The sequence below is a fragment of the Apostichopus japonicus genome, chromosome 7 (assembly GCF_037975245.1).
Source record: "Apostichopus japonicus isolate 1M-3 chromosome 7, ASM3797524v1, whole genome shotgun sequence".
NCBI classification, from domain to species: domain Eukaryota; kingdom Metazoa; phylum Echinodermata; class Holothuroidea; order Aspidochirotida; family Stichopodidae; genus Apostichopus; species Apostichopus japonicus.
In genome coordinates, this window is record NC_092567.1 from 3,396,686 (window position 1) to 3,423,236 (window position 26,551).

Consider the following 26,551-nt stretch of genomic DNA (forward strand, 5'->3'; position numbering starts at 1 on the left):
TTCGCAGGTGATGTGTGAGATTTCTAACATAGCCTAACTTAATTACTACTCTAGCCTATAGACTAACTAAGTTTGGCCTGGCCTTTGTACACATCCTAGCCTATGCCTCTATACCATACCGTCAAATCATCTCTCTGATCAATGATCACTGTCTTAACTATATTAACAGTGGTTCATCTCCGTTAAATATTCCATCTTAATAACCACGCAACAAGTCAATGGTAACAAACAACTCCCACGAATATAATACGTACTCTGCAGCTCCACTAATGTAACACTAACACATTCGTTGTCAGTGATAGATACTAGAGGTGAACAGGTATTCAATAGCATATACAGGTGTTTTCCAGCTGTTCGCGGGTGATGTTTGAAATTTGTAACAGACATTTTGGCGCCAATAGAAATAAATGTACGAGAGACGTAACGTTATACATACCCGGTGAAAACAGACAGTTTATAAACTGACGTCGATTGGGTATGTATTAAGGAAGGGGTCGAGGAAGTAAATAATACAACACAACCTATATCAAGTAGATCAAGCTATCATTGACATTTCTCCCTAAGCGGTAGGGTGTTAGTCCCCGTGCACCCCCACCCCCTCCACCGGTTAAAATTTGGGCAAAAAAAGCATTTTATGTACTCATTCACCCACCCTATCATCTGTTAGTGGATGCATAAACAAACAATTAACACAACAGTTTAAATACCGTCGGGTTCAAATGATTTGAAGGAGTACATGTTTAATGAATATTAAAACCTACATGGAATAACATAAATTGAACACCCTTGTTCAGTCATACACATCTTGCAGACACATCGTGCAGACAAAACGTGTCTGTGTAAAGTTAAATTAAATTTGTTTTTACAAATAATCACTTGATCATCATGAAATTATTGGAATAAATGTAACTACACAACTATTTTTCATCCCTCTCCACCCAACCACCTTTGTAATTAATTCCATTCCAAGTCATTGCTGCATAATGGAGTTAAATTTTTGCACCAGCAAAGAGAGTGTAAGGCAATCAAACGATGTTTTGTCTTTTCACGTACCTCGTAATTGCTCTAATCTAAATACGACATTTCACCAATAATTGTAATAGTCAATTCATGTAGTCATTTGTGACATGTCGAGTCCGTCGGGGGGGGGGGGGGGGGGCATCCGCCCCTGACTGTTTGGACGCTCCGCCACTGTTGGCCGGTAGTTCTCAGCGATAGTGTTGTCTCCTTTCTTGAAAATTTGGTTTTTGGCGGTTTTAAGAGCATCAGGGTACGTCCCAGAAGTGAAAACCAGATTGAAAATGTAACAGGGTATTGAGGCAATGACGCGAGCAATGATGTGAGAAACATGTGTATGATGTCAGCATTTTTTACCTATTAACATCTTCTTTGGCATTCAAGTACCTGGAGACCACCTTTCTATAAGGGTATAGTATTGCTCACTAGCTTGTTTGATCAGTTAATGCGCACTGGTTACAAGATAATGATAGGCTGTTTGTATTAGTATTTATTTGTATGTTAGGGATTATGGATATATAAAAAAAAGAGTGACAACGGCAAAGTTTGCCCGAACAGTCGAACACACAGATTCAGTAGTAAACATTATGTGTGTTGTAGTCTTGTAGAGCAAGAATTATATTATTCGACGGTCGTTAACATGCGTTTTCAGTACAGTGCGAATACTGTAGACTTCTCGGCCTATGCGCTATGTCACGTCAGGTTTTCAGCAACTATAGCCTACTGCTGGTCCGCGGTCGAAGGGTCGTTCATGAGTGGTCATCATGGAGATTCGAGACCATTCAGACCAATGATATATTTTTTTTCGACACCCAAAATCCCAGTGGGGGGGGGCGACTGGGGGGGGGCGACGAGCTTTCATGTGGGGCTCAGTGTCGTCCCCACGCCCCCCGTAGCTACGCCACTGATTGCTATTATTTGAATTGGAAGATTGTCAAGCATTTTTAAAAGCAAAAACATAAGCCGGAAAATTAAGCTTAGGATCATTGAGACTTTATTAATGAGTATTTGTTTGTACAATTGCGAACTGTGGGGCACAACGAAGGATCTTGATCGCAAAATTGACACTTTTCAAAGGAGACTACTTCGAAATATTCTCAACATTAGATGGACCAATAATAATTGGTTTATCAAATGATGAGCTCTACAACCAGGCGCGGCGGAACGGAAAAATTATTGGGGGGGCTAATGTGTGGAGACTATCTAAGCGGAGCGCCACCATCGGTTGGCGCGGAGCGTACAAGAAAATTTTGGGTTTTTTCAAACCCCCAGATGGCCGGAAACGGCACTTCCCGAGTGTTTTATGCTGCGAATACCTAGCCCTAAAATATGGGTCTCAAGTCTGCAGATTGCACGTAAAAGTCTGTAAAAACAATTTTGTATATTCGATGGTGCTTTAAGAGAGTAGCTATTACTCGTAGTGTACTCGCAAACACGTTTTTGAGTGTAGTAAGGGCAGTGGCGGAGCTAGGGGTACTGGTCAGGGGTGGGGGGGGGGGGGGGCAAGAATGGTCTGTATTTTGGATAAAGATACTCCCTAGATTGCAGGAAATGACCGTTTCCGGGCCTTGCTAATTTGCAGATAAACGGAGAATAAATAGGTGTCGTCGCCATTTTGTCGGAAAATTACACCAACAGAATATGACAAATGTCAATAGGTATATGAGAGCCCAATAAAACAGTCAATAATCGCGAATAAGTAAAAAGTAGTGAAAAGCTGAAAAGGGCGCCAGCAGTCCATTTGAGTCCGTCCGGGGGGGGGGCATCCGCCCCGTGACTGTATATATGGACGCTCCGCCGCTAAGTAAGGGGATGTTGGAGAACTGGCTGAACTGAGGCAAGTCATTGGCCTAAGACGAAGTTGTGTTACGCTTACCGGTACTCACACTCACTGCTTCCACTTTTCACGGGGCGTGAAGACGCGGTTGGGGTGACAATGTGGTCTATAGCCAGGGGACGGGCCGAGGGTCCCCCAGCAATTACTAAAATTATTACACCTATATAGTATACGTGTGCATCGGACAGATCGACAAGTATGCATTGAAAAATGGGCAGATGCACGTTTCGGAGCCTTGGTAAATATTGGGGGGGGCTTATCATGCATTTTCCCCCTCAACTTTTTCATTGGGGGGCTGAGCCCCCCCCCCCAAGCCCCCCCCCCCGGTTCCGCCGCCACTGTCTACAACAAAACCAACCAAACACCGTGGTCATTGATAGTCGCACATAGAAGATTGAGATTTTTCGGTCATGTAGCATGACTTCAAGAGGACGCTCCAGCAAAGGTTGCTTTAATTAAGAGAAGCACTGAGACATACTGCTAAACCAGTTGGAAGGCCCGTGACTACATTGCTTGGAAAAATAAAATCGCAATTCAAGGACATTAATATTAACAATTTCGAAAAAGCAATAAACCTTGCGCAAGATCGTGATACGTGGCGGAGGTTAATCACTGAGCATGTCGGATAGACGAGACTCAACTTACTACTACTACTAAGATTGATCATATATCTGAAAAAGAGGGGTATTTCCCTCGTGGGCAATGAAACGACTTGAACAAGTCTCATCTTCAAAATCTAAACAAACCAACACAACAGTGTAAAGCAGCGTTTGAAGAACGGTTGTATGGTTGTACTTCTCTGTTTGTTTCACGTGATTCCCTGAAGCTACAGTACTGGCTTACTAATATGAAGATATTGCAATATATTTCAGATGGTGATACTGAAAGAAACAGACTAAGTATATTGCAATTGCCAAAGAAGAAATGTATGTCGTGTTTTCCTTTCATATTGTTAGGCTATGTACCTACAAGGACAAGGACATCATAACGTTGAAGTTATGGCTTAGGTCTTCTTTAGTCATATAAGAAAAGTGCAGCCTAACGATGGCCTAGTCCAATGGTTTTAATGAAAACATTCAAAAGTCCGCAATGCCAGCATAAAGCGTGTCCTAGGATCAGCACAATGTAGGACTAGCTGAAATATGGTGATGCTAGCCTGTTAGTTGGTTACAAGTTGAAGGAGAGGGTTTCCTCCCTCAGAATACTGATCACATTAGTTTATTGAAGAAGTGTTCTACATTTGCGAGATCATCCAACTACTGTATCTGAAAGGTTTTATTCAAACTATGTAGTCATAAAAACCTACTCTTAAAGTACTCTGGAGTTGTTTCCTCTCCTGGTATATTGTAGATTTAAGTACTAACCTGCCAGTGAGTAAAGGTCAAATGAAGTGCAAGGTTTTCCAGAGATTGAGATTCAATATCCCATATCATATACAAACATTATTGTAGTTTGTCACCCATAATACTGCAGTGCTTTACATCGCCCTTGCTGGTCAAAGACATCCCATTATTGGAACATATCCAGAGTTTCCAGGGTTTGTGCTGGTAATGCTCAGTTCCTATTGATGTATCTTTAGCTTCAATATCACAAATCAAATATGCACTTTTACATAATTTACCTACTAAAAGTGTAGGGGTCTTTTACAACTAACATGTAAAGTTGATTGCCCACAAAGGCTGCTGTAGTGTCACGTTGCTATCTGAATGCAAAAGTTCCTAAGAACTTTCAAAAAGCTTCAGAAACCAAACACTAATACTGTATAATCACTAAATTAAATGATGGATCAAAGTGGAACTGCTACCATGGGTTTTTCTTTGTAAGTGAGTATACTTTTCTTTCTGAAGTCTAAAAATATCTGAATAACTAATTTGATTTCATGTTTAGTGTTTCACTTTTGATTTAGAAGTCACTGAGGCTCAGTCTGACGGCTCCATGATGTAATAATTCAACCGTAGGAAGAAACCCTCTAGTGAATATGAAGACAGAGACTGTACTAGATAGAGGAGATCAGGACCTATGAACCTATCAAGCTTCTTCCAGTATCCTACACTTCTTGATGCAGAGAGTTCCATAGGAATGGTAAGAATGAAGTAAATCTGGTTTGTTGTGACTTGATTCACCAAACTGCTGGCTAGCAAGCATGGTTAAGGAATTTAAATTCCCCTGCCACTCTTTATCAATATCATGTCATGATAACATGTCTTCCTTGCATATTTGAGAGCTAACTACCGTTTAACATAAACATATTCAAACATATACAAGCACTGGCATCTACAGTATTAGGGTAGTGAGCACTTGCCCCCCTCCCCCATAGGCTCCACTTGGTCTGCAAAATCACTATCAGAGTACATGAAATATCTGAAAAGTGAAAATGCCTCAGCTAAAGTTCCCAGGGACTCCCACCAGGGCTTAGATTTATACTTCATAGAAATTACTTTTTTCTCTCTAACATGTATTTACATGCTTTATACTTAGTACAAGAGGACATGAAGTAGAAGAGATGTTACAGAGCTCTTCTGAAGCCCCCAGCACCCGGCTAGGGCTCAGCTATATATTCCACAGTGTAAAATCAGATTAAGTATTTCTATTACTGACATGTCCTCATGTGCTCAAAATGCAGATTCCACTAACTATGTGAAAATACTGTACTAAAGATTTGGAGAGCTTTGCAGTACCCTTGTAAGTCCAGCCACTATAAACACTATAAACACAATTGGAAATACTTCCTACTAATCTGAGATGTACAGCTGTGAATAAAGAATTGTCACTTATGCTTCTTTAATTTTTAAACATTGCTGAGCCAGTCACTGCAGTTGGATTTAAGAAATCTAATTGGTCTCAAAACTGATCTTACTTCGGCGACTAAGTACGGTGGCTTAAAAAAATATATAAGTGTCCCCAAATTTCAAAATTTGGAATTTGCTTTCTCAATATTTGGAATTTTTATCTCAAGATTTTCACCTCAAAAGTCAAAATTTAGTCTTTTTCATCTCAAAACTTTTTAACTCAAAATGTTGATGTTATAAGTGTCTTCATCTGCCAAATTTGTAGAAAGAACTCACCATATTGCATGGCTATTGACCCGCTGAACAGGGTACTTTATAAACCTTTGGTGATCTTAAATCTAGAAAGAGCCCTCCCTCCCCCCCCCCCCCGAAAGTGGTGTAACTAGGTCACTGTAGCCAATGCAATCTCCAAGGGCCTGGTGCCATTAAATCAAGAAAAATAATATGAAAACACATCCACCTAAGCTGACACACTAAATTAGATACAATTATCCCCTAATGAGTGGAAATTCAAAAGACATTCTGTCCTCAATACGAAAGAGAGTTTCGAAATCTCACACATTACTCAGTCAGGCCCAAACCATGCATGGTTGGGTTTGTGTGAGGTTGGACTCTCCTTTGAGAGCTCATTTATAAATATCACTGCACCACACCTTTATATGCCACTTCCACTAAACAACGGACAATCCGGTTCAAGTTCGATGGTTTACTGTCTAATTGTTTTTACACTTAATACCTAGTTATATGAAACTGAAGTGTACTTTCCTTCCTCTGTATTTTTTTCTCTGTGATTGTCCATGTATACAGGGTAGTTAGCCAGAGACATTTACATATCTATTTCTGACTGACATTCTCAATGTCTCCTATAATTAGGACTTAAATCTCATTCACATCACTTTCTTTTCTCTTCATTAGGTTAATTATGAAACGAGCTGTTAGGGGATCACCTATTCCACCTGTAGTTACCAGTTGTCGATGGAAGTCACTTTCATACTGTGCTGACAAGGACAATGAATGGTTCATCATCTGATATTTCTTCCATGTGATGGTAATCATATCAATGGTTAGTATAGAACAGTGATAGTAATGTTTCAACAACCTCTGGTATGTTTTTTGAATAGCATCGCAGATCAAGGAATACTCTTTTACCTCCATTCACTCTCACTAAATGAATTTTGTATCAAGTTAGAACTCATCCTCTCAAAATACAACTGACAGAATTAATCTCTAGTAAGGACATGAAAATGATCAGATTCTTGCTGGATTAATCCAGTAATTGGTATGTTTTTAATGAGCTTGCCATGACACAATAGGCCCACAAACACCCTCTGGTACGTTTTAACCATTTGTCAAACTGAAATAAAAATTGCCTCCGAGACTCATATTAATAAATTCTTCTAGAACTCCTGACACTTCTAGAATGGTAAGACTGGAAGAAAACTTGTTGGTTCTGTAAGAAAGTAGCTTGGGTTACCTACAAATATGTCTTCTGTTGAGATATTTATTTTCTTCAGATTAAACCGAAAACTGGTAATACCATTTTAGGTATTCCATAATGCTGTAGAAACATTTAAGAAGTAAACTCAGTCTGTATTGCTGAGCTTTGAGTTAGAGGTATTTGTAATGAACACTCCATCAAACAAGCAAACAAAAACTTGATTAATTTAGGTAGGTCACACACAGGTTACACAACTATGGATATAATCTTGAACTTCAATGTACTTTGTTTGTGAGTATGTTTATTTACTGTAGTACAGTAGAGATGACTGTTTTAAGTATTTGCTTACATATATATTGGAAATATGATTTGAAACGTAATTGGACAGTACAATGCAAATCAACTCCACCTTTGATATTCATCTCAAAGGTGTCTATCATATCAGCTGATGATGATGGCTGGGTTTGCCTCTCCCTTAATTCTTTGATATTTTTCTCCTGATAAACTGTCGCACACCAGTTATAAGATCCACAATGAAACCCTGTGAGGCTAAAGAGGCATTATTAAAACAATGCAGTGACATGAGAACCAGTGACATTGTGAGCCAGGCACAGTGCCATGCACAGTTGTGTCACCAGATCCACTTTTTGTATGTCTTTGTTTATCCAAAGTTAGAAGTATATCATCTTTTGTCACATATTTCACTGGGCACTTAGCTGACAAATGTAGCCACCACCCAACCCCACCCTCTCACAACAGGACTGCACCGAACAACATGTTATGAAATAACAGTACATGTCAAAGTCTGCAGATAGAAAATATGCACTTTAACTCAATCAGTTATAGTACAATGTCATCATTTCAGAAATCCTACAAATTCATCAACCTCTAGACAGTACAGTGAACCACTGGTTCCTAAATTCTGTGACCGAAATGGTCATCATGTTTGCTTCAGGCTCAATGTGTTTTCAGGGTTACATTGTTATTACTTGTGTTTCTCAATTGAATATAAACCAGTCTGGATTGCTAGTGGTATTGCTTAAAGTTTGTATTGAAGATTCAATGCTTGTCTCAATTTCAAATTAATGTTTCTTTATATTCCAATTAGTTTGGTATTAGGTAAGCTGTATACACACTTTGGGAAGCATTATGAGACCTTGAACTCATCTTGTACAGTCTATAGATTTGTATTCTAGTTGCTTTAGTTTCTTTACATTGTTATTATAATAATAACTGAGTAATTTATTTTGAAACTACAGTACAGTAGCATACCATACTGTATGTTTATAGTAGCTATGTTCTGTGTTTGACAATGTTACATGGTAGAATGAAGCTACTTGCAGACCGGGTGATGTCAATTTACATAAATAATAACATTTTAACTGATGACCAAATGCATTTTGTTTTTTCTCATCATCAGGTAAACTGGAATTATTCAGTCCTGAGATCAGCCTGTTTAGGGATTTACCAGTTTCATATCCGGATTACAGCTCTTTGAAGACATGCGTACAGTTTACATTATCAGGGTAATGATTGTATGGTCCACCACCTGATTCTTACCCCTTCCACCCATCCCCCTCCTCCATGAGAATGCAAGTTTTTAATTGGATATATTTACTCCATGACATATCAGATGATCCCTCAAGGGAAATTTCCCCACCGAAAAGTCTATCATCCAGGACCCCCCCCCCCCCAACCCCCAATCACTGCCAAACAAGACCTAAAATATGAACAATCTAGTTAGAACACTGCTAAAAGTTGTGTCTTAGGGATTCTGTGAGACCTCTTTTGTTCAGTGCTTCTCTAATTGTAGCATCATCTCTACAAATTGTATCATAATTGTAGGTTTCAAGAGGATGACATTCTGATGCGAAGTACATCTCTAATCTTTCAAATCTGACCAATTTTAATGGTCATTAGACACACATTGTTTCATAATGTAACAGTTTCATTCCTGTGTGAGCATTTAATGCTAATAAAGGCTTCCTATTGTCACGTCTCCAGGTTGAGTGGATATTGTGTAATTTATGGCAAGGTCCACCCATCCCATCATATTAAATAGTTTTCAAGGATGATGATAGGTATGGAGTATTGCACTATGACAAGCAACAGTTTATGATTCTATCACAGAAGATCATACAACACAATATGACAAGTTCTTTTAGGATTCAGCATGTTATGTCATCTGAAATCTTTAATGCATTTGTATTATTTTTCTGTTCTTAAAGTTATTGTGTAATTCAGTTTTTCTGTTATAAGAGTGTGTTTGGGTGGGGTGGGGGGTGCATCATGTTGCTGCATATTGGCAAAGTTGGAAATTAAGTTACTGGGAAAGTTGTGAAAGCAAAAACACTAACATTTATGTAATAGAGCAGCCTTTGCTTCACACTGGTATACAGATAGTTTGAAAAAAAAAGCAATCTAGACCAGTAATATTGCCTAACTTTGCTTGACTTCAAAGTAATAGAGTTAGAAATTTGGGAACAACTTTATTGGCCTGCTGCACCAAACAACGTTAAAAGTGGTCAATTAGAAAGTGTGCTGACCAAATTAGTCTAATCCATAGGATTGCAAACATGTTACCAAGTTTTGCCTTTTGTTTTCTTTATGGATAAATTTCCAAAAATTATTCAACTTTAAAATGAAAGCGCCTTGCAATAACATGAATGAACTTGCAATTATTGAGTCATTTTAGCATAAGCTTGTATATCTGTGAGCAATGGAATAACTGTTGAGTAAATATTAAAAAGGCAAACTCAAAAACAAGGGATTTTATCGTTTGCATTAAAACATCTAGTTCAGATATGATTCTTATTGTCTTTGTCTTTATCTCCTCATTAGGTAAATGTGGATTAATCTTTCTTGAGACGATCTTTGGGGGTCACATGATGTGGATCTTGCACAGAATGGCTTACAATATGCTGATGGTAATGATTAGTGTATAATTAGTGTATAGCAGGACTGGTAAGCTGGGTTGTAGTTATAATTAGATTTGATTCTGAAGTAGAAAGTGATTTTGTTACTGCCTAATCCTGGTGGAACAGTAATTGTTTTGAATCTTGCTTGATCAGCAAACTCCCTAAGGGCCTAGGGAAGAAGATAATGGCTTCAGTCTAACATACATACACCATATATTAGGCAATACATGTCATACATTGTATTGCTTACTATTGTGTAAAAGTACACAAAGAGGTGTATGTGTTTAGTATACTGGGTCCATTTTTTGTTTTGTGTAGCCATCATAAATTCAGGAACAAAATATTCAGATGACTTGATCCCTTCTAATTTATCAGTGTGTCATAGTGTTGGATGGCAGGTAATGGTAGTAATCAGTCTTAACAGCGCAGCCAGACTCCTCTGGATTGTCAGCCTAATTGCCGCAAATAATATCCAGTAAAATGTATGGCAGGCTCATAAACAATCAATTTAATTCATAAGTGCATGTGCCTTAACAATTAAATATAGTCACTGCACACAAAATGAGACCCATACACACACTAAGTTAGAACCATACCCACAGTAAGTTAGAACCATGTAGAATGACTAACAGGAACCATAAAATCTCTGTTTCCATCCTAACCTTTCCTACCCTTCCCCTCTCAGTACATCTAAAACCCAATAAAATTGATGTCAAATTTAAATCTGAAGATAATCTAGGTTTTATGTCATTTGTCAATGAGCTATATATTAAGGGATTACAAATGGAAGTCTTTAGTGGGTTTACTGTAATGTGTGGATATGTTGTTGTCAGTCAGTAATACAAAACATGCATGAACCTTCTGGACCCTATGCATGTCCTCAGAGTAAAAACCAAAGTAATTCAGAATTCCATTCTTAGCCATTGGTCAACAGTGTTGAAGGATTCTCGTAATGTGTTCTGTTTAAGATGTACATTATTTGCACTCCAGTTATAATACTGGCCATTTAAGAGATAATTCCAGGAAACTCCAGCACATGTGCTTTCTACATTTATTTTCTGTTGCAATATTATGGAAGATAGCTCACAAATCTGGTAGAAAATTTCCAGCAATTGTCAAAAGATGTCTTTTATCGGGGGGAGGGGGGGGTGGGGGGCTACACAATTCTTGGGAGGTAACATGGAGTTGATCAGTTACCACTACAAGTGTTGTAATTGCTTACATCAGATGCAAAACATATTCCTAAAAACAATATATTTGCTGCCCTGAGATTACAGCTCTATACTATTCATATATACTTATTAATAAGACACAAGGGAAGATGTTGATGTATGTTACAAAAATGATCACAGACCTGATGAATTTTCACCTTGATAAATCTAGTGAATGGAAAGTTGAGTTATTGTGTATTTTCTCTTTAACCTCCAGGTGATACGGTTTTCAACATTTCTTCTGTGCATTTCCTCCAAGAAATTGAAAGAAAAAAAGTCAAGTAGGAACACATAACTGCTGACATAACTTCCTTTGTGGATGTGAGTCTGGTGAGACTTTACATACTACTTCTCAACAGTCAGTTTGTGAAATGGTAATGGGCTGTGTTGGGCTCCTTTGATGAAATCTACAGGCTATATGTAGGTGAAGACAGCTTGCCTAATTAGCTCTATAAATAACATCAAATGACATTTCTAAGATTCCACTTGTTTAATTGTGTAGAGCTAACAAACTTGATTCAACATAACTACTATATTGTAGTATGCAGTGGTGGATTGAAGATTTCTCTAAAGTGGGGACAGCTACTAATAGATACCTAAATTAACAGTTCATAAGAAAACTTCTACTTCTGTAGAAAATAAAGATTGCCGACATTCCAAGCAAGCTAAGTTTTTGTAGTATGTACCTTGGTCTGATCAGGGATGTGTTTGAAATTGAGAAACTATGAAGTATCAAGTCTTTGAAGTTATATGTGCATTGCCACCTGTGGGTTACTCCTAAGATTTTCTGGCATGCTGTAACATATCAACCCCAACTTATTATCAGCATGTTGAGTTACCATGCAGGTACATAGAAAGTCACAGTTTGTTGGGTACCCAGGACTAAATTGTTGAATGCTGAATTCCAAATTTCAAAAATGAAATACTCTTGTTGAGATCAATCAGTTACATAGAACTGTGTTATGCATGTAGTGAGTTCATATGTGAGAAACATTGTGTAGAGTAGGCAGCAATTTGACAGTCATCGGATACCCATAGCTTTAAATTTGCTACCATTTCTAATAAATAAATATATGTTGCCATACGTCTATCTAAGGATTCTAATTGCTGTCCACAACTTAAAGTAAGCTGTGGTCAGTCAACAATATTGTTGTGCCATGTTTTAACATTAATTTATGTTATGCTTTCAGTGTCGAGAGAGAGAGGAGTAGCAGAACCTGTTCAGTTGCTGTCCAATCCACTGTATTACTCTTGTGAAATGTTCCTTAAATAATATTGTAACTGAAGCTCTCTGATGCTTGCCATACACCAGACCGGCATCACTTTACAAACTTAAGAGAATTCTTATGCGTTGAATCTTAGCCATTTATTTCTGTTAACCCTACATATATTATTATCATATTCTATGTATCTGTTTATTCTGTTCTTTGTTCTCTTCTGGTCACATTCCACCCTCATGTTTCTTGATTACTATATATGGTCATATTTTTTATTCTATCAATACTGCTGTAGTACAATGTTGGTCTTCGTTATAAATAGAAAGAATGGAGGTTGTGTTATAAACAATACTTCCTCAAGCTGCTGAGTGATAAATATATTAACATACTTTTATATGGTGTATAAGGCCAGGACTGTATACTTCGCTTCTGTCCATGATGTAGGCCCAACCATTCATAATTCATGTTCGCCTCTATGTGGACCGAACATTAGCTTGAAAGGTAATGTTACACCTAATTAATAAGAATGTAATGAATTCCAATGATGGTTAGTTAAGGCTAATGATGTAATAAAACCCTCTCATGTTTATGTTTATGGTTGATGATTATTCATGAGATGCTGATTATTGTGTTTACTGTTGAACTTTAATTCCTCTTTTCTTGTTTATTATTCCCAGCAAGTTTTCTGTTGTTCATTTATACTTGTATAATTATACTTTACGTATAATATAATGAATTGTTAGAGGAGTGGAGAAAGAGAGGGAAGATGGAGAGGGTGGGGATGGAGAGGGTGGGGATGGAGAGGGTGGGATGGAGAGGGTGGGGGATGGAGGGGTTTGAGGGAGATGGAGAGGTTTGATGGAGATGGAGGGGTTTGATGGAGATGGAAGGGGTTGGGGAGTTGGAGAGGGTGGGGAATGGAGGGGTGTGAGGGAGATGGAGCGGGTTGGGGTGTTGGAGAGGGTGGGGATGGAGGGGTTTGAGGGAGATGGAGGGTTTTGATGGAGATGTAGGGGTTTGATGGAGGGGGTTAAGGAGTTGGAGAGGGTGGGGAATGGAGGGGTGTGAGGGATATGGAGCGGGTTGAGGAGTTGGAGAGGGTGGGGATGGAGGGAGATGGAGGGGTTGAGGAGTTGGAGAGGGTGGGGAATGGAGGGGTGTGAGGGGGATGGAGCGGGTTGGGGAGTTGGAGAGGGTGGGGATGGAGGGGTTTGAGGGAGGTGTTGGGGAGTTGGAGAGGGTGGGAGATGGAGGGGTGTGAGGGAGATGGAGGGGTTTGATGGAGATGGAGAGGGTGGGGATGGAGGGAGATGGAGGGGTTTGAGGGAGGGGTTGGGGAGTTGGAGAGGGTTGGGGATGGAGTGGTGTGAGGGAGATGGAGCGGTTTAGGGCGTTGGAGAGGGTGGGGGATGGAGGGGTGTGAGGGAGATGGAGCGGGTTGGGGAGTTGGAGAGGGTGGGGATGGAGGGAGATGGAGGGGTTAGGGCGTTGGAGAGGGTGGGGGATGGAGGGGTGTGAGGGAGATGGAGCGGGTTGGGGAGTTGGAGAGGGTGGGGATTGAGGGGTTTGAGGGAGGGGTTGGGGAGAGGGTAGGGGAGGGAGTGGGGTGAGGGAGATGGAGCGGGTTAGGGCGTTGGAGAGGGTGGGGATGGAGGGGTTTAAGGGAGGGGTTGGGGAGTTTGAGAGGGTGGGGGATGGAGTGGTGTGAGGGAGATGGAGCGGGTTGGGGAGTTGGAGAGGGTGGGGATGGAGGGGTTTGAGGGAGGGGTTGGGGAGTTTGAGAGGGTGGGGGATGGAGGGGTGTGAGGGAGATGGAGAGGGTTGGGGAGTTGGAGAGGGTGGAGATGGAGGGGTTTGAGGGAGGGGTTGGGGAGTTTGAGAGGGTGGGGGATGGAGTGGTGTGAGGGAGATGGAGCGGGTTGGGGAGTTGGAGAGGGTGGGGATGGAGGGGTTTGAGGGAGGGGTTGGAAGTTTGAGAGGGTGGGGGATGGAGGGGTGTGAGGGAGATGGAGCGGGTTGGGGAGTTGGAGAGGGTGGGGATGGAGGAGTTTGAGGGAGGGGTTGGGGAGTTGGAGAGGGTGGGGATGGAGGGAGATGGAGGGGTTTGAGGGAGGGGTTGGGGAGTTTTAGAGGGTGGGGGATGGAGTGGTGTGAGGGAGATGGAGCGGGTTGGGGAGTTGGAGAGGGTGGGGATGGAGGGGTTTGAGGGAGGGGTTGGGAAGTTTGAGAGGGTGGGGGATGGAGGGGTGTGAGGGGGATGGAGCGGGTTGGGGAGTTGCAGAGGGTGGGGATGGAGAAAGATGGAGGGGTTTGAGGGAGGGGTTGGGGAGTTGGAGAGGGTGGGGGATGGAGGGGTTTGAGGGAGGGGTTGGGAAGTTTGAGAGGGTGGGGGATGGAGGGGTGTGAGGGAGATGGAGCGGGTTGGGGAGTTGGAGAGGGTGGGGATGGAGGGGTTTGAGGGAGGGGTTGGGAAGTTTGAGAAGGTGGGGGATGGAGGGGTTTGAGGGAGATGGAGCGGGTTGGGGAGTTGGAGAGGGTGGGGATGGAGGGAGATGGAGGGGTTTGAGGGAGGGGTTGGGGAGTTGGAGAGGGTGGGGGATGGAGGGGTGTAAGGGAGATGGAGCGGGTTGGGGAGTTGGAGAGGGTGGGGATTGAGAGAGATGGATGGGTTTGAGGGAGATGTTGGGGAGTTGGAGAGGGTGGGGGAGGGAGGGGAGATGAAGGGGTTTGATGGAGATGGAGGGGGTTAGGGCGTTGGAGAGGGAGGGGGATGGAGGGGTTTGAGGGAGGGGTTGGGAAGTTGGAGAGGTTGGGGGATGGAGGGGTGTGAGGGAGATGGAGCGGGTTGGGGAGTTGGAGAGGGTGGGGATGGAGGGAGATGGAGGGGTTAGGGCGTTGGAGAGGGTGGGGGATGGAGGGGTGTGAGGGAGATGGAGGGGGTTGGGGAGTTGGAGAGGGTGGGGATGGAGGGGTTTGAGGGAGGGGTTGGGGAGTTGGAGAGGGTGGGGGATGGAGTGGGGTGAGGGAGATGGAGCGGGTTAGGGCGTTGGAGAGGGTGGGGATGGAGGGGTTTGAGGGAGGGGTTGGGGAGTTTGAGAGGGTGGGGGATGGAGTGGTGTGAGGGAGATGGAGCGGGTTGGGGAGTTGGAGAGGGTGGGGATGGAGGGGTTTGAGGGAGGGGTTGGGGAGTTTGAGAGGGTGGGGGATGGAGGGGTGTGAGGGAGATGGAGCGGGTTGGGGAGTTGGAGAGGGTGGGGATGGAGGGAGATGGAGGGGTTTGAGGGAGGGGTTGGGGAGTTTGAGAGGGTGGGGGATGGAGTGGTGTGAGGGAGATGGAGCGGGTTGGGGAGTTGGAGAGGGTGGGGATGGAGGGGTTTAAGGGAGGGGTTGGGGAGTTTGAGAAGGTGGGGGATGGAGTGGTGTTAGGGAGATGGAGCGGGTTGGGGAGTTGGAGAGGGTGGGGATGGAGGGGTTTGAGGGAGGGGTTGGGGAGTTTGAGAGGGTGGGGAGGGAGGGGTGTGAGGGAGATGGAGCGGGTTGGGGAGTTGGAGAGGGTGGGGATGGAGGGAGATGGAGGGAGATGGATGGGTTTGAGGGAGGGGTTGGGGAGTTGGAGAGGGTGGGGGATGGAGTGGTGTCAGGGAGATGGAGCGGGTTGGGGAGTTGGAGAGGGTGGGGATGGAGGGGTTTGAGGGAGGGGTTTGGAAGTTTGAGAGGGTGGGGGATGGAGGGGTGTGAGGGAGATGGAGCGGGTTGGGGAGTTGGAGAGGGTGGGGATGGAGGAGTTTGAGGGAGGGGTTGGGGAGTTGGAGAGGGTGGGGATGGAGGGAGATGGAGGGGTTTGAGGGAGGGGTTGGGGAGTTGGAGAGGGTGGGGGATGGAGTGGTGTGAGGGAGATGGAGCGGGTTGGGGAGTTGGAGAGGGTGGGGATGGAGGGGTTTGAGGGAGGGGTTGGGAAGTTTGAGAGGGTGGGGGATGGAGGGGTTTGAGGGAGATGGAGCGGGTTGGGGAGTTGGAGAGGGTGGGGATGGAGGGAGATGGAGGGGTTTGAGGGAGGGGTTAGGGAGTTGGAGAGGGTGGGGGATGGAGGGGAGATGAAGGGGTTTGATGGAGATGGAGGGGGTTGCTGAGTTGGAGAGGGTGGGGATGGAGGGGTTTGAGGGAGGGGTTGGGGAGTTTGAGAAGGTGGGGGATGGAGGGGTGTGAGGGAGATGGAGCAGGTTGGGGAGTTGGAGAGGGTGGGGATGGAGGGAGATGGAGGGGTTTGAGGGAGGGGTTGGGGAGTTGGAGAGGGTGGGGGATGGAGTGGTGTGAGGGAGATGGAGCGGGTTGGGGAGTTGGAGAGGGTGGGGATGGAGGGGTTTGAGGGAGGGGTTGGGGAGTTTGAGAAGGTGGGGGATAGAGTGGTGTGAGGGAGATGGAGCGGGTTGGGGAGTTGGAGAGGGTGAGGATGGAGGGGTTTGAGGGAGGGGTTTGGAAGTTTGAGAGGGTGGGGGATGGAGGGGTGTGAGGGAGATGGAGCGGGTTGGGGAGTTGGAGAGGGTGGGGATGGAGGAGTTTGAGGGAGGGGTTGGGGAGTTGGAGAGGGTGGGGATGGAGGGAGATGGAGGGGTTTGAGGGAGGGGTTGGGGAGTTTTAGAGGGTGGGGGATGGAGTGGTGTGAGGGAGATGGAGCGGGTTGGGGAGTTGGAGAGGGTGGGGATGGAGGGGTTTGAGGGAGGGGTTGGGAAGTTTGAGAGGGTGGGGGATGGAGGGGTGTGAGGGGGATGGAGCGGGTTGGGGAGTTGCAGAGGGTGGGGATGGAGAAAGATGGAGGGGTTTGAGGGAGGGGTTGGGGAGTTGGAGAGGGTGGGGGATGGAGGGGTTTGAGGGAGGGGTTGGGAAGTTTGAGAGGGTGGGGGATGGAGGGGTGTGAGGGAGATGGAGCGGGTTGGGGAGTTGGAGAGGGTGGGGATGGAGGGGTTTGAGGGAGGGGTTGGGAAGTTTGAGAGGGTGGGGGATGGAGGGGTTTGAGGGAGATGGAGCGGGTTGGGGAGTTGGAGAGGGTGGGGATGGAGGGAGATGGAGGGGTTTGAGGGAGGGGTTGGGGAGTTGGAGAGGGTGGGGGATGGAGGGGTGTAAGGGAGATGGAGCGGGTTGGGGAGTTGGAGAGGGTGGGGATTGAGAGAGATGGATGGGTTTGAGGGAGATGTTGGGGAGTTGGAGAGGGTGGGGGAGGGAGGGGAGATGAAGGGGTTTGATGGAGATGGAGGGGGTTAGGGCGTTGGAGAGGGAGGGGGATGGAGGGGTTTGAGGGAGGGGTTGGGAAGTTGGAGAGGTTGGGGGATGGAGGGGTGTGAGGGAGATGGAGCGGGTTGGGGAGTTGGAGAGGGTGGGGATGGAGGGAGATGGAGGGGTTAGGGCGTTGGAGAGGGTGGGGGATGGAGGGGTGTGAGGGAGATGGAGGGGGTTGGGGAGTTGGAGAGGGTGGGGATGGAGGGGTTTGAGGGAGGGGTTGGGGAGTTGGAGAGGGTAGGGGATGGAGTGGGGTGAGGGAGATGGAGCGGGTTAGGGCGTTGGAGAGGGTGGGGATGGAGGGGTTTGAGGGAGGGGTTGGGGAGTTTGAGAGGGTGGGGGATGGAGTGGTGTGAGGGAGATGGAGCGGGTTGGGGAGTTGGAGAGGGTGGGGATGGAGGGGTTTAAGGGAGGGGTTGGGGAGTTTGAGAAGGTGGGGGATGGAGTGGTGTTAGGGAGATGGAGCGGGTTGGGGAGTTGGAGAGGGTGGGGATGGAGGGGTTTGAGGGAGGGGTTGGGGAGTTTGAGAGGGTGGGGAGGGAGGGGTGTGAGGGAGATGGAGCGGGTTGGGGAGTTGGAGAGGGTGGGGATGGAGGGAGATGGATGGGTTTGAGGGAGGGGTTGGGGAGTTGGAGAGGGTGGGGGATGGAGTGGTGTCAGGGAGATGGAGCGGGTTGGGGAGTTGGAGAGGGTGGGGATGGAGGGGTTTGAGGGAGGGGTTTGGAAGTTTGAGAGGGTGGGGGATGGAGGGGTGTGAGGGAGATGGAGCGGGTTGGGGAGTTGGAGAGGGTGGGGATGGAGGAGTTTGAGGGAGGGGTTGGGGAGTTGGAGAGGGTGGGGATGGAGGGAGATGGAGGGGTTTGAGGGAGGGGTTGGGGAGTTGGAGAGGGTGGGGGATGGAGTGGTGTGAGGGAGATGGAGCGGGTTGGGGAGTTGGAGAGGGTGGGGATGGAGGGGTTTGAGGGAGGGGTTGGGAAGTTTGAGAGGGTGGGGGATGGAGGGGTTTGAGGGAGATGGAGCGGGTTGGGGAGTTGGAGAGGGTGGGGATGGAGGGAGATGGAGGGGTTTGAGGGAGGGGTTAGGGAGTTGGAGAGGGTGGGGGATGGAGGGGAGATGAAGGGGTTTGATGGAGATGGAGGGGGTTGCTGAGTTGGAGAGGGTGGGGATGGAGGGGTTTGAGGGAGGGGTTGGGGAGTTTGAGAAGGTGGGGGATGGAGGGGTGTGAGGGAGATGGAGCAGGTTGGGGAGTTGGAGAGGGTGGGGATGGAGGGAGATGGAGGGGTTTGAGGGAGGGGTTGGGGAGTTGGAGAGGGTGGGGGATGGAGTGGTGTGAGGGAGATGGAGCGGGTTGGGGAGTTGGAGAGGGTGGGGATGGAGGGGTTTGAGGGAGGGGTTGGGGAGTTTGAGAAGGTGGGGGATAGAGTGGTGTGAGGGAGATGGAGCGGGTTGGGGAGTTGGAGAGGGTGAGGATGGAGGGGTTTGAGGGAGGGGTTGGGGAGTTTGAGAGGGTGGGGGAGGGAGGGGTGTGAGGGAGATGGAGCGGGTTGGGGAGTTGGAGAGGGTGGGGATGGAGGGAGATGGAGGGGTTTGAGGGAGGGGTTGGGGAGTTGGAGAGGGTGGGGGATGGAGTGGTTTGAGGGAGATGGAGCGGGTTGGGGAGTTGGAGAGGGTGGGGATGGAGGGGTTGGAGGGAGGGGTTGGGAAGTTTGAGAGGGTGGGGGATGGAGGGGTGTGAGGGAGATGGAGCGGGTTGGGGAGTTGGAGAGGGTGGGGGATGGAGTGGTGTGAGGGAGATGGAGCGGGTTGGGGAGTTGGAGAGGGTGGGGATGGAGGGGTTTGAGGGAGGGGTTGGGGAGTTTGAGAAGGTGGGGGATAGAGTGGTGTGAGGGAGATGGAGTGGGTTGGGGAGTTGGAGAGGGTTTGAGGGAGGGGTTTGAGGGAGGGGTTGGGGAGTTTGAGAGGGTGGGGGAGGGAGGGGTTTGAGGGAGATGGAGCGGGTTGGGGAGTTGGAGAGGGTGGGGATGGAGGGAGATGGAGGGGTTTGAGGGAGGGGTTGGGGAGTTGGAGAGGGTGGGGGATGGAGTGGTTTGAGGGAGATGGAGCGGGTTGGGGAGTTGGAGAGGGTGGGGATGGAGGGGTTTGAGGGAGGGGTTGGGAAGTTTGAGAGGGTGGGGGATGGAGGGGTGTGAGGGAGATGGAGCGGGTTGGGGAGTTGGAGAGGGTGGGGGATGGAGTGGTGTGAGGGAGATGGAGCGGGTTGGGGAGTTGGAGAGGGTGGGGATGGAGGGGTTTGAGGGAGGGGTTGGGAAGTTTGAGAGGGTGGGGGATGGAGGGGTGTGAGGGAGATGGAGCGGGTTGGGGAGTTGGAGAGGGTGGGGATGGAGGGAGATGGAGGGGTTTGAGGGAGGGCTTAGGGAGTTGGAGAGGGTGGGGGATGGAGGGGTGTGAGGGAGATGGAGCGGGTTGGGGAGTTGGAGAGGGTGGGGATTGAGAGAGATGGATGGGTTTGAGGGAGATGTTGGGGAGTTGGAGAGGGTGGGAGATGGAGGGGAGATGAAGGGGTTTGATGGAGATGGAGGGGTTAGGGCGTTGGAGAGGGTGGGGGATGGAGGGGTGTGAGGGAGATTGAGAGGGTTGGGGAGTTGGAGAGGGTGGGGATGGAGGGGTTTGAGGGAGGGGTTGGGGAGTTGGAGAGGGTTGGAGATGGAGGGGTGTGAGGGAGATGGAGCGGGTTGGGGAGTTGGAGAGGGTGGGGGATGGAGGGGTGTGAGGGAGATGGAGGGGTTTGATGGAGCGGGTTAGGGAGTTGGAGAGGGTGGGGGGATGGAGGGGTGTGAGGGAGATGGAGCGGGTTGGGGAGTTGGAGAGGGTGGGGATGGAGGGGTTGGGGAGTTGGAGAGGGTGGGGGATGGAGGGGTGTGAGGGAGATGGAGGGGGTTGGGGAGATGAATGAGGTGGGGATGGAGGGGTCTTGTGGGGTAGGAGGGGTTTGAGTGAGATGGAGGGGTTTAGGAGATGGAAGGGGTTTGGGGGATGGAGGGGACGATGGTTATAAACGGTATTTTTTCTATCTTTCCTAACAGGGTCAGTGCATTGCTCTTTACACGCAGTAGTTTAGTATTCAGGGCCGTAGCCTGCGCATGGGTAGCTGCCCTTTGAGATTTACACTATCTAAATGAAAGTAGGCCTACGATAAATGTTCATATCATTTCTTCTGATTTAATTAGTCTGTAGTGTGCAAACTCTGAGATTCTAGGCACGTATTGTAGGAATGGCGGTCAAATAACATAAGGTTTACTTTAACTGCTCATCACGTATATGCACGATCACGGTGGTTTTTCAGAGGGGGGGGGGGGGCTGGCTGGGGCAGAGGGGGATTATAATAAAAACAAAGGTAGAGAGCTCCAAAGATTTAACCTGCATGAACAGTGTAGCAGTCTTACGTGAAACTACGGTTCATAAATATACTTATTACGTATGTTTCACTGTTATCCCCTATATTAGTGCCACAATGTTTTACTAAGAATACACGGTCCACTCACTCAGCTCATTCCCCCTCCCCTACCCACAGTAGGTTCTTAGATAGTGTCATGACGGTCCCTTTTTGGAAATGACCAACCCAGTCAAATTTCTTGAAAAAACGCCTTGTACCGTATATCCGCACATCAAAGCATCGCTATGTAACATTTGGACGATACATTTTTTCTCGATGTTCCTTAACTGCTGCTAAGAATTCTACCCAGGCTACGGCCCTGATGTTTATCTTTATTTTTATGATTTGTTGTTTCCGATGGAGTGAATGTGCCTAAATACCAAATAGTGCTTTTCAAATGTATTTATAATACCATATGTGTGCATGTTGTAGATGTCTGGATAACAAGATATTCTTGTGTGCAAAGTTTAGATGCTTCCTTTTGGGTTTAAGTTTCAATCTGAATAATCATGATTAATGCCATAAGTTACATCAGGAGGTGAAATAGATAAGTCTTTTTAATTCAAGGCTAATCTTGTCAAATGTGACTTTTATTAAATATATTTATGAATGACACATCAATTCAGGCACCAAACAGAAGTAAACCTGAAGATTTGTAGAGTCCGACTCCTGGACCACTGGCGGGGATTCGCCCCTGAACCCCACCCAAAAAGGCTTTGCGCTAAGTCGACTCCTTCGGTTTATTCATGTTTCCTATTTATGCCCCCCCCCCACCCAACTCTCAATTCGGATTGATGCTCCTGATCAGAGCATTTTCTATTTTAGCTTAAAGCAGCTGGTTGTGTGTGTAGCTTTATCTCCTATGCCTATATACTGGTGAACTAATCTCTGTCTACTGTTAATTTGTAGAAATAACTGATTAGTGAAACAATATGTTCGCAAAACTCGAGTCTGTCACATCTCAAAACAAAGGAAGAAACTTTAAGCAGTATTATCCTAACCAGGGGCGTATCCAGGATTTTCTAACCCGGGGGGCGCGAATTACTAAGCGGAGCGCCACCATCGGTTGGCGCGCAGCGTACAAGAAAATTCCTGGTTTTGATACCACCCAGATCACCGGAAATGGCACCTCTCGGGCTTGAAAATGACCAACCAGATGTACACTTTTTGCCTGAGAACCTTGCAAGTATTTCCCGATAGTTTTTTTTTCCATCCATAACCTTTTTGAAGATTGTCACCAGTCACAAATCATGTTCGACCTCATCGCATGTCCTGTGGATCATTGCTTTTTATAGGTGATTCTACGTCGCGGCCCACAATATCCGTCTGGCCCACTTTTCAAGGTTCCAAGCCCATTATTTGTTCAGAATTAAAAAATTCACATTTCTCGTGAATAAACTCACTTCAAAACATACCCATAATGTTGCACAAAATTTCATCTATGGACAACCAATATAGAAAAACTTCCTTCAACCCCTAACAGACCGGTCAAAAATGCACGAGTAGAGGGAAGTGTGATAAAGAATGTTGGTCAGAAATTTTCGAAAATTCAGACACAGTTAATTTATTGGTGTACAAATATTAAAACCCATGGGCGGCGATCCTGGGGGGAAGGGGGGATATATCCCCCCATGAAAATGGGTGGAGGGGATGTAATACACCATATTCCCCCACCAAATGCCAGGGATAAGAATATTTTCATGCCTTTATATGCATCATCGTGAATGTACGGCTCTTTTTTAGCTTCATTTCTCGCCTACCATAAACGCAGTGCGATCTTGTCAAATAAAGCGTCTTTATAAAGCAAGAATAGTTGACTGTAGGCTTCATTGGCCCTATAACAACAAAATGTATTATTGCGCCCACGGTATTGATATAGTACATATATGCACCCTCATAGTATTCATATCCATCGAGGTAAATGAATCTGGAGGATTCATGTCAATTGGGCGCGCGCGTACCATGCATGGAGGGTCATGTGATGTGTTCCAGGGTAGTACCAAACTGATATTTCTCTGTAGCAGTTCGAGAATAGTGTTAGTTACTTCGTGAAAGATTTGTCGGTTCGGACATGGGAACTAACGGCATAAGAAGGTACTGGTACTTCAGGCCTACGAAATACTGCTAATAATGCTAACGTTAGACATGCTGGCGCAGAACAAGTATAGATACATTGGGCTTGCAGCGGAAAATGTCGATGTCGATGTCTGAATTGTATTTCAAGAACGATTTTTTGTCGAAAAGGATTGTTGAACTGGACGTGTTGCTGTGGGGAAATGTTTAGTTCAGTGCAACCCACGGAATTCTCCATGGGACAGAGCCTAATGCTGCTCGACGGGAATATAGCTATCACGTCAGGCTACAGGCAAGGTTATTGCTAGGTAACGGGTGTACGTCGTCTGCTGCTCTAAGCACGCATACACATTTACGTACTAGTTGGGTGAAATCATCATGCGTAATGGGGAGAGTAATATATTAGTACCACCCTGGAACACATCACATGACCCTCCATGCATGGTACGCGCGCGCCCAATTGACATGAATCCTCCAGATTCATTTACCTCGATGATTCATATAGGCCCTATAGTAGGCCTACACACGTACATGTTCCCTCGAACAGCTGAGAATGTCATGTTACCAGGGTAATGCTAAATACACATTTCACCTGGATGCCCTAGCAATCGGTACCTAGGAATGTAACTATGTGTAATTGTGTATTGCATGTGTATAGGCCTATAATAGCCTGCATGAGGCCATTTTCTTCATCGAATAATATCAAAGAGTTCTCGAACATTCTAACGTAGCGCCTGAAACAAGATTGACAGGGGCAATTTTCCCAAAAGAACACCCGAAATTTAAAAAAAAATTATTTTGGATCCTGATTATGAGATATTTCGGACATGATATCCCTATTTTAAAGTTGGGTATATGCCGCTTGGAAACCTCGGGAAGTGCCGTTTCCAGCCATCTAGAGGGTTTGTTAATCCCAAAATTTTCTTGTACGCTTCGCGCCAACACATGGTGGCGCTACGCTTAGATAGTCAACAAGGTCATATCCCCCCCCCCCCTCCCACTCGGAAGTACGGATCGCCGCCCATGTTAAAACCTCTTACAACGGCTATTATAAAACTTGGTTGAAGGAAATGAAAAAAATAGCAGATATTTCCGAAACCGAACACTACACACATAGGCGTAGGAGGCGCGGGGGGGGGGGGGGGGGGGCTGCAGCCCCTAATTCGCCATTTCTAATGTAAAAGAGAGTTTTGACATAATTGGACCTCCATGCCTTTTTCTCCATCTACATAAGACATTTCGTTGTTTACATTAGCATCCCGCGGTACACTGCGCAACTTTCACGGACCGTACGGTACACGATGGTATGCGATGTAGGGTAAATAACCGATGCTTGTTTATATGATATTGACCATAACATGTTGAACGCGCGCAGAGCGCGCAAAATATTTTGATTATTTTTTCGGGCAAGTCGGACAGTTTTGAGGCTGTTCATCCTGGAACGCCATTTTCATGCTCACTGATATGATGTGATATCTGCTGCGGTTGCTTTACAAATTCGAACAGGCGCGTAGCGAGGAATTTGCCAAGGGAGGGGCTAAGCCTATAGGCAAATTATCTAAGCGTAGCGCCACCATAAGTTTGGCGCGAAGCGTTCAAGTAAATTTTGGCCGAAAATGCCTCCCAGATCGCTGGAAACGACACTTCCCAGGCCTTGTAAGTTGCATCTAAGCACTTTCTATTTTGAAATTACTGGCGATATCATAAAAAAAATATGCTGAAGGGGGGGGGGGCGGTCGCCCCCTTCCCAAAATGCGTCATGTTCCCCGACGACACGGTCGAGTTCGAGACCAGCCACAGTTGGTTTCATAGCACAATTCTACAATTGTTTAAGGCGTATATACACACACACGCCTTATGATAGACCATATATAGTATATAGATCATGAGTGAGAGAGGAAAAATGGAAACGTCAAAAATGGAGTTGTCGGTGTAAGGGGTAGGGTGAGGCAAACGCCCCTTCCGAAATCCTTGATCCGTCACTGGCTACCCTGTGTATATAATAGGGACCAGCGCTGTAATGATGTCACTGTGCCTCTTTCTCTTCCCGGTGTCTTGGCGTTTTTCTTCTACTCCCTCCTTTTCTCCTTTTTCTCTCTTTCTTCTTTTTCTTTTCCCTTCCTTCCTCTTCTCCTCCTCTTTTTTCCCCTCGTTTTTCCTTTTTCTTCTCCTTTTTTCTCTCCTCCTTTTCTTACCCGGGGGGCGCGCGCCCCCACACCCCTCCCTGGATACGCGCCTGCTAACAATCCGGTGTTATCACCCGCCACTATATCGGTTAGTAGCGTTCGGGGGTGGGAGTGGGGATTTAAATGCATTTGTCTATGGAACGCGAAAAGGGAAAACTTATTTCGTTGCTAAGTTTAACGTAAGTTTAGACAACGACGTAAGCTTAGACAACGGAATTTTAGACATCAACGTGAGTTTGAGCAACAGCATGGTGAAACAGCAGCAACAACTTTAGTTTAGGCAACAACAAACTTAGATTAGACAACGAAATCAGTTTGCCCTTTTCGCGCTTACATTGTTGCCATCGGCGCTGTTCAACCAGGGAGCTGCTACTCTAACTCCCTGGTTCAACAATTGCTTTACCACATGGGCTTCATATGATTACTATACGCAGGGGGTGGTTCTTGCTGCCTGGGTTTAGGAAAACAGTCCCGTGGACAAGGCCGCCTTTGTTCTTCGCATATACGGGAAGTTTCTAGAGCAGCAAAGTGGGCGGGGTCAGCTCATGTAAGTAGCATGGTGGAGAGCGTTTCCCGGTTTGTAATTGGGTTGGGATACATGTCAATCTTACTATTTCGTAATTGGTCAGCAAATTAACGACGTGTATGTATATACAGCGCAAGTTGAACGGAACCAACTTCAGACGGCAATGTAGGTCTAGACAACAACGTAAGTTTAGGCAGCAACGTAAGTTTAGGCAAAAACGTAAGTTTAGGCAGCAACGAAGTTTAGACAACAACGTAAGTTTAGACAACAACGTAAGTTGAGACAACAACGTAAGTTTAGACAACAACGTAAGTTTGAGCAACAACATGATAAAACAGCAGCAACAACTTTAGTTTAGACAGCAACAAACTTAGTTTAGACAACGAAATATGGTTTCCCTTTTCGCGTTCCATATTTGTCCACCAGGAATGTTGAAATTATACAAGAAGTTGGCGGATTTGATATGAGAGAATGGAGTATTACATTTATATAATTAAGTGCTTAGACACGATTGAGGTGTTGGTTATGATATGTAATATTTCATGACTTGGTCTGAACATGACACAGAGGTACACAACGTATAAATGAGCACCTTTATCTTGCTTTATCTGCCTCGATTTATTTTAATTCCT

The 26,551-nt window shown here is 46.0% G+C and overlaps 1 protein-coding gene across 1 annotated transcript in view; it reads left to right on the forward strand.

Annotated features, from left to right (window-relative positions):
• The first annotated feature begins 3,616 nt into the window (after positions 1 to 3,616).
• Positions 3,617 to 26,551, forward strand: part of LOC139969997 (uncharacterized) — a 310,518-nt gene continuing 287,583 nt past the window's right edge. Inside the window, exons 1-3 of the mRNA XM_071975517.1 lie at positions 3,617 to 3,780; positions 4,761 to 4,936; positions 6,559 to 6,706. Of these exons, the coding sequence (XP_071831618.1) occupies positions 6,689 to 6,706 (18 nt within the window). The 5' untranslated portion in view covers positions 3,617 to 3,780; positions 4,761 to 4,936; positions 6,559 to 6,688. The remainder of the gene's footprint in view (positions 3,781 to 4,760; positions 4,937 to 6,558; positions 6,707 to 26,551) is intronic.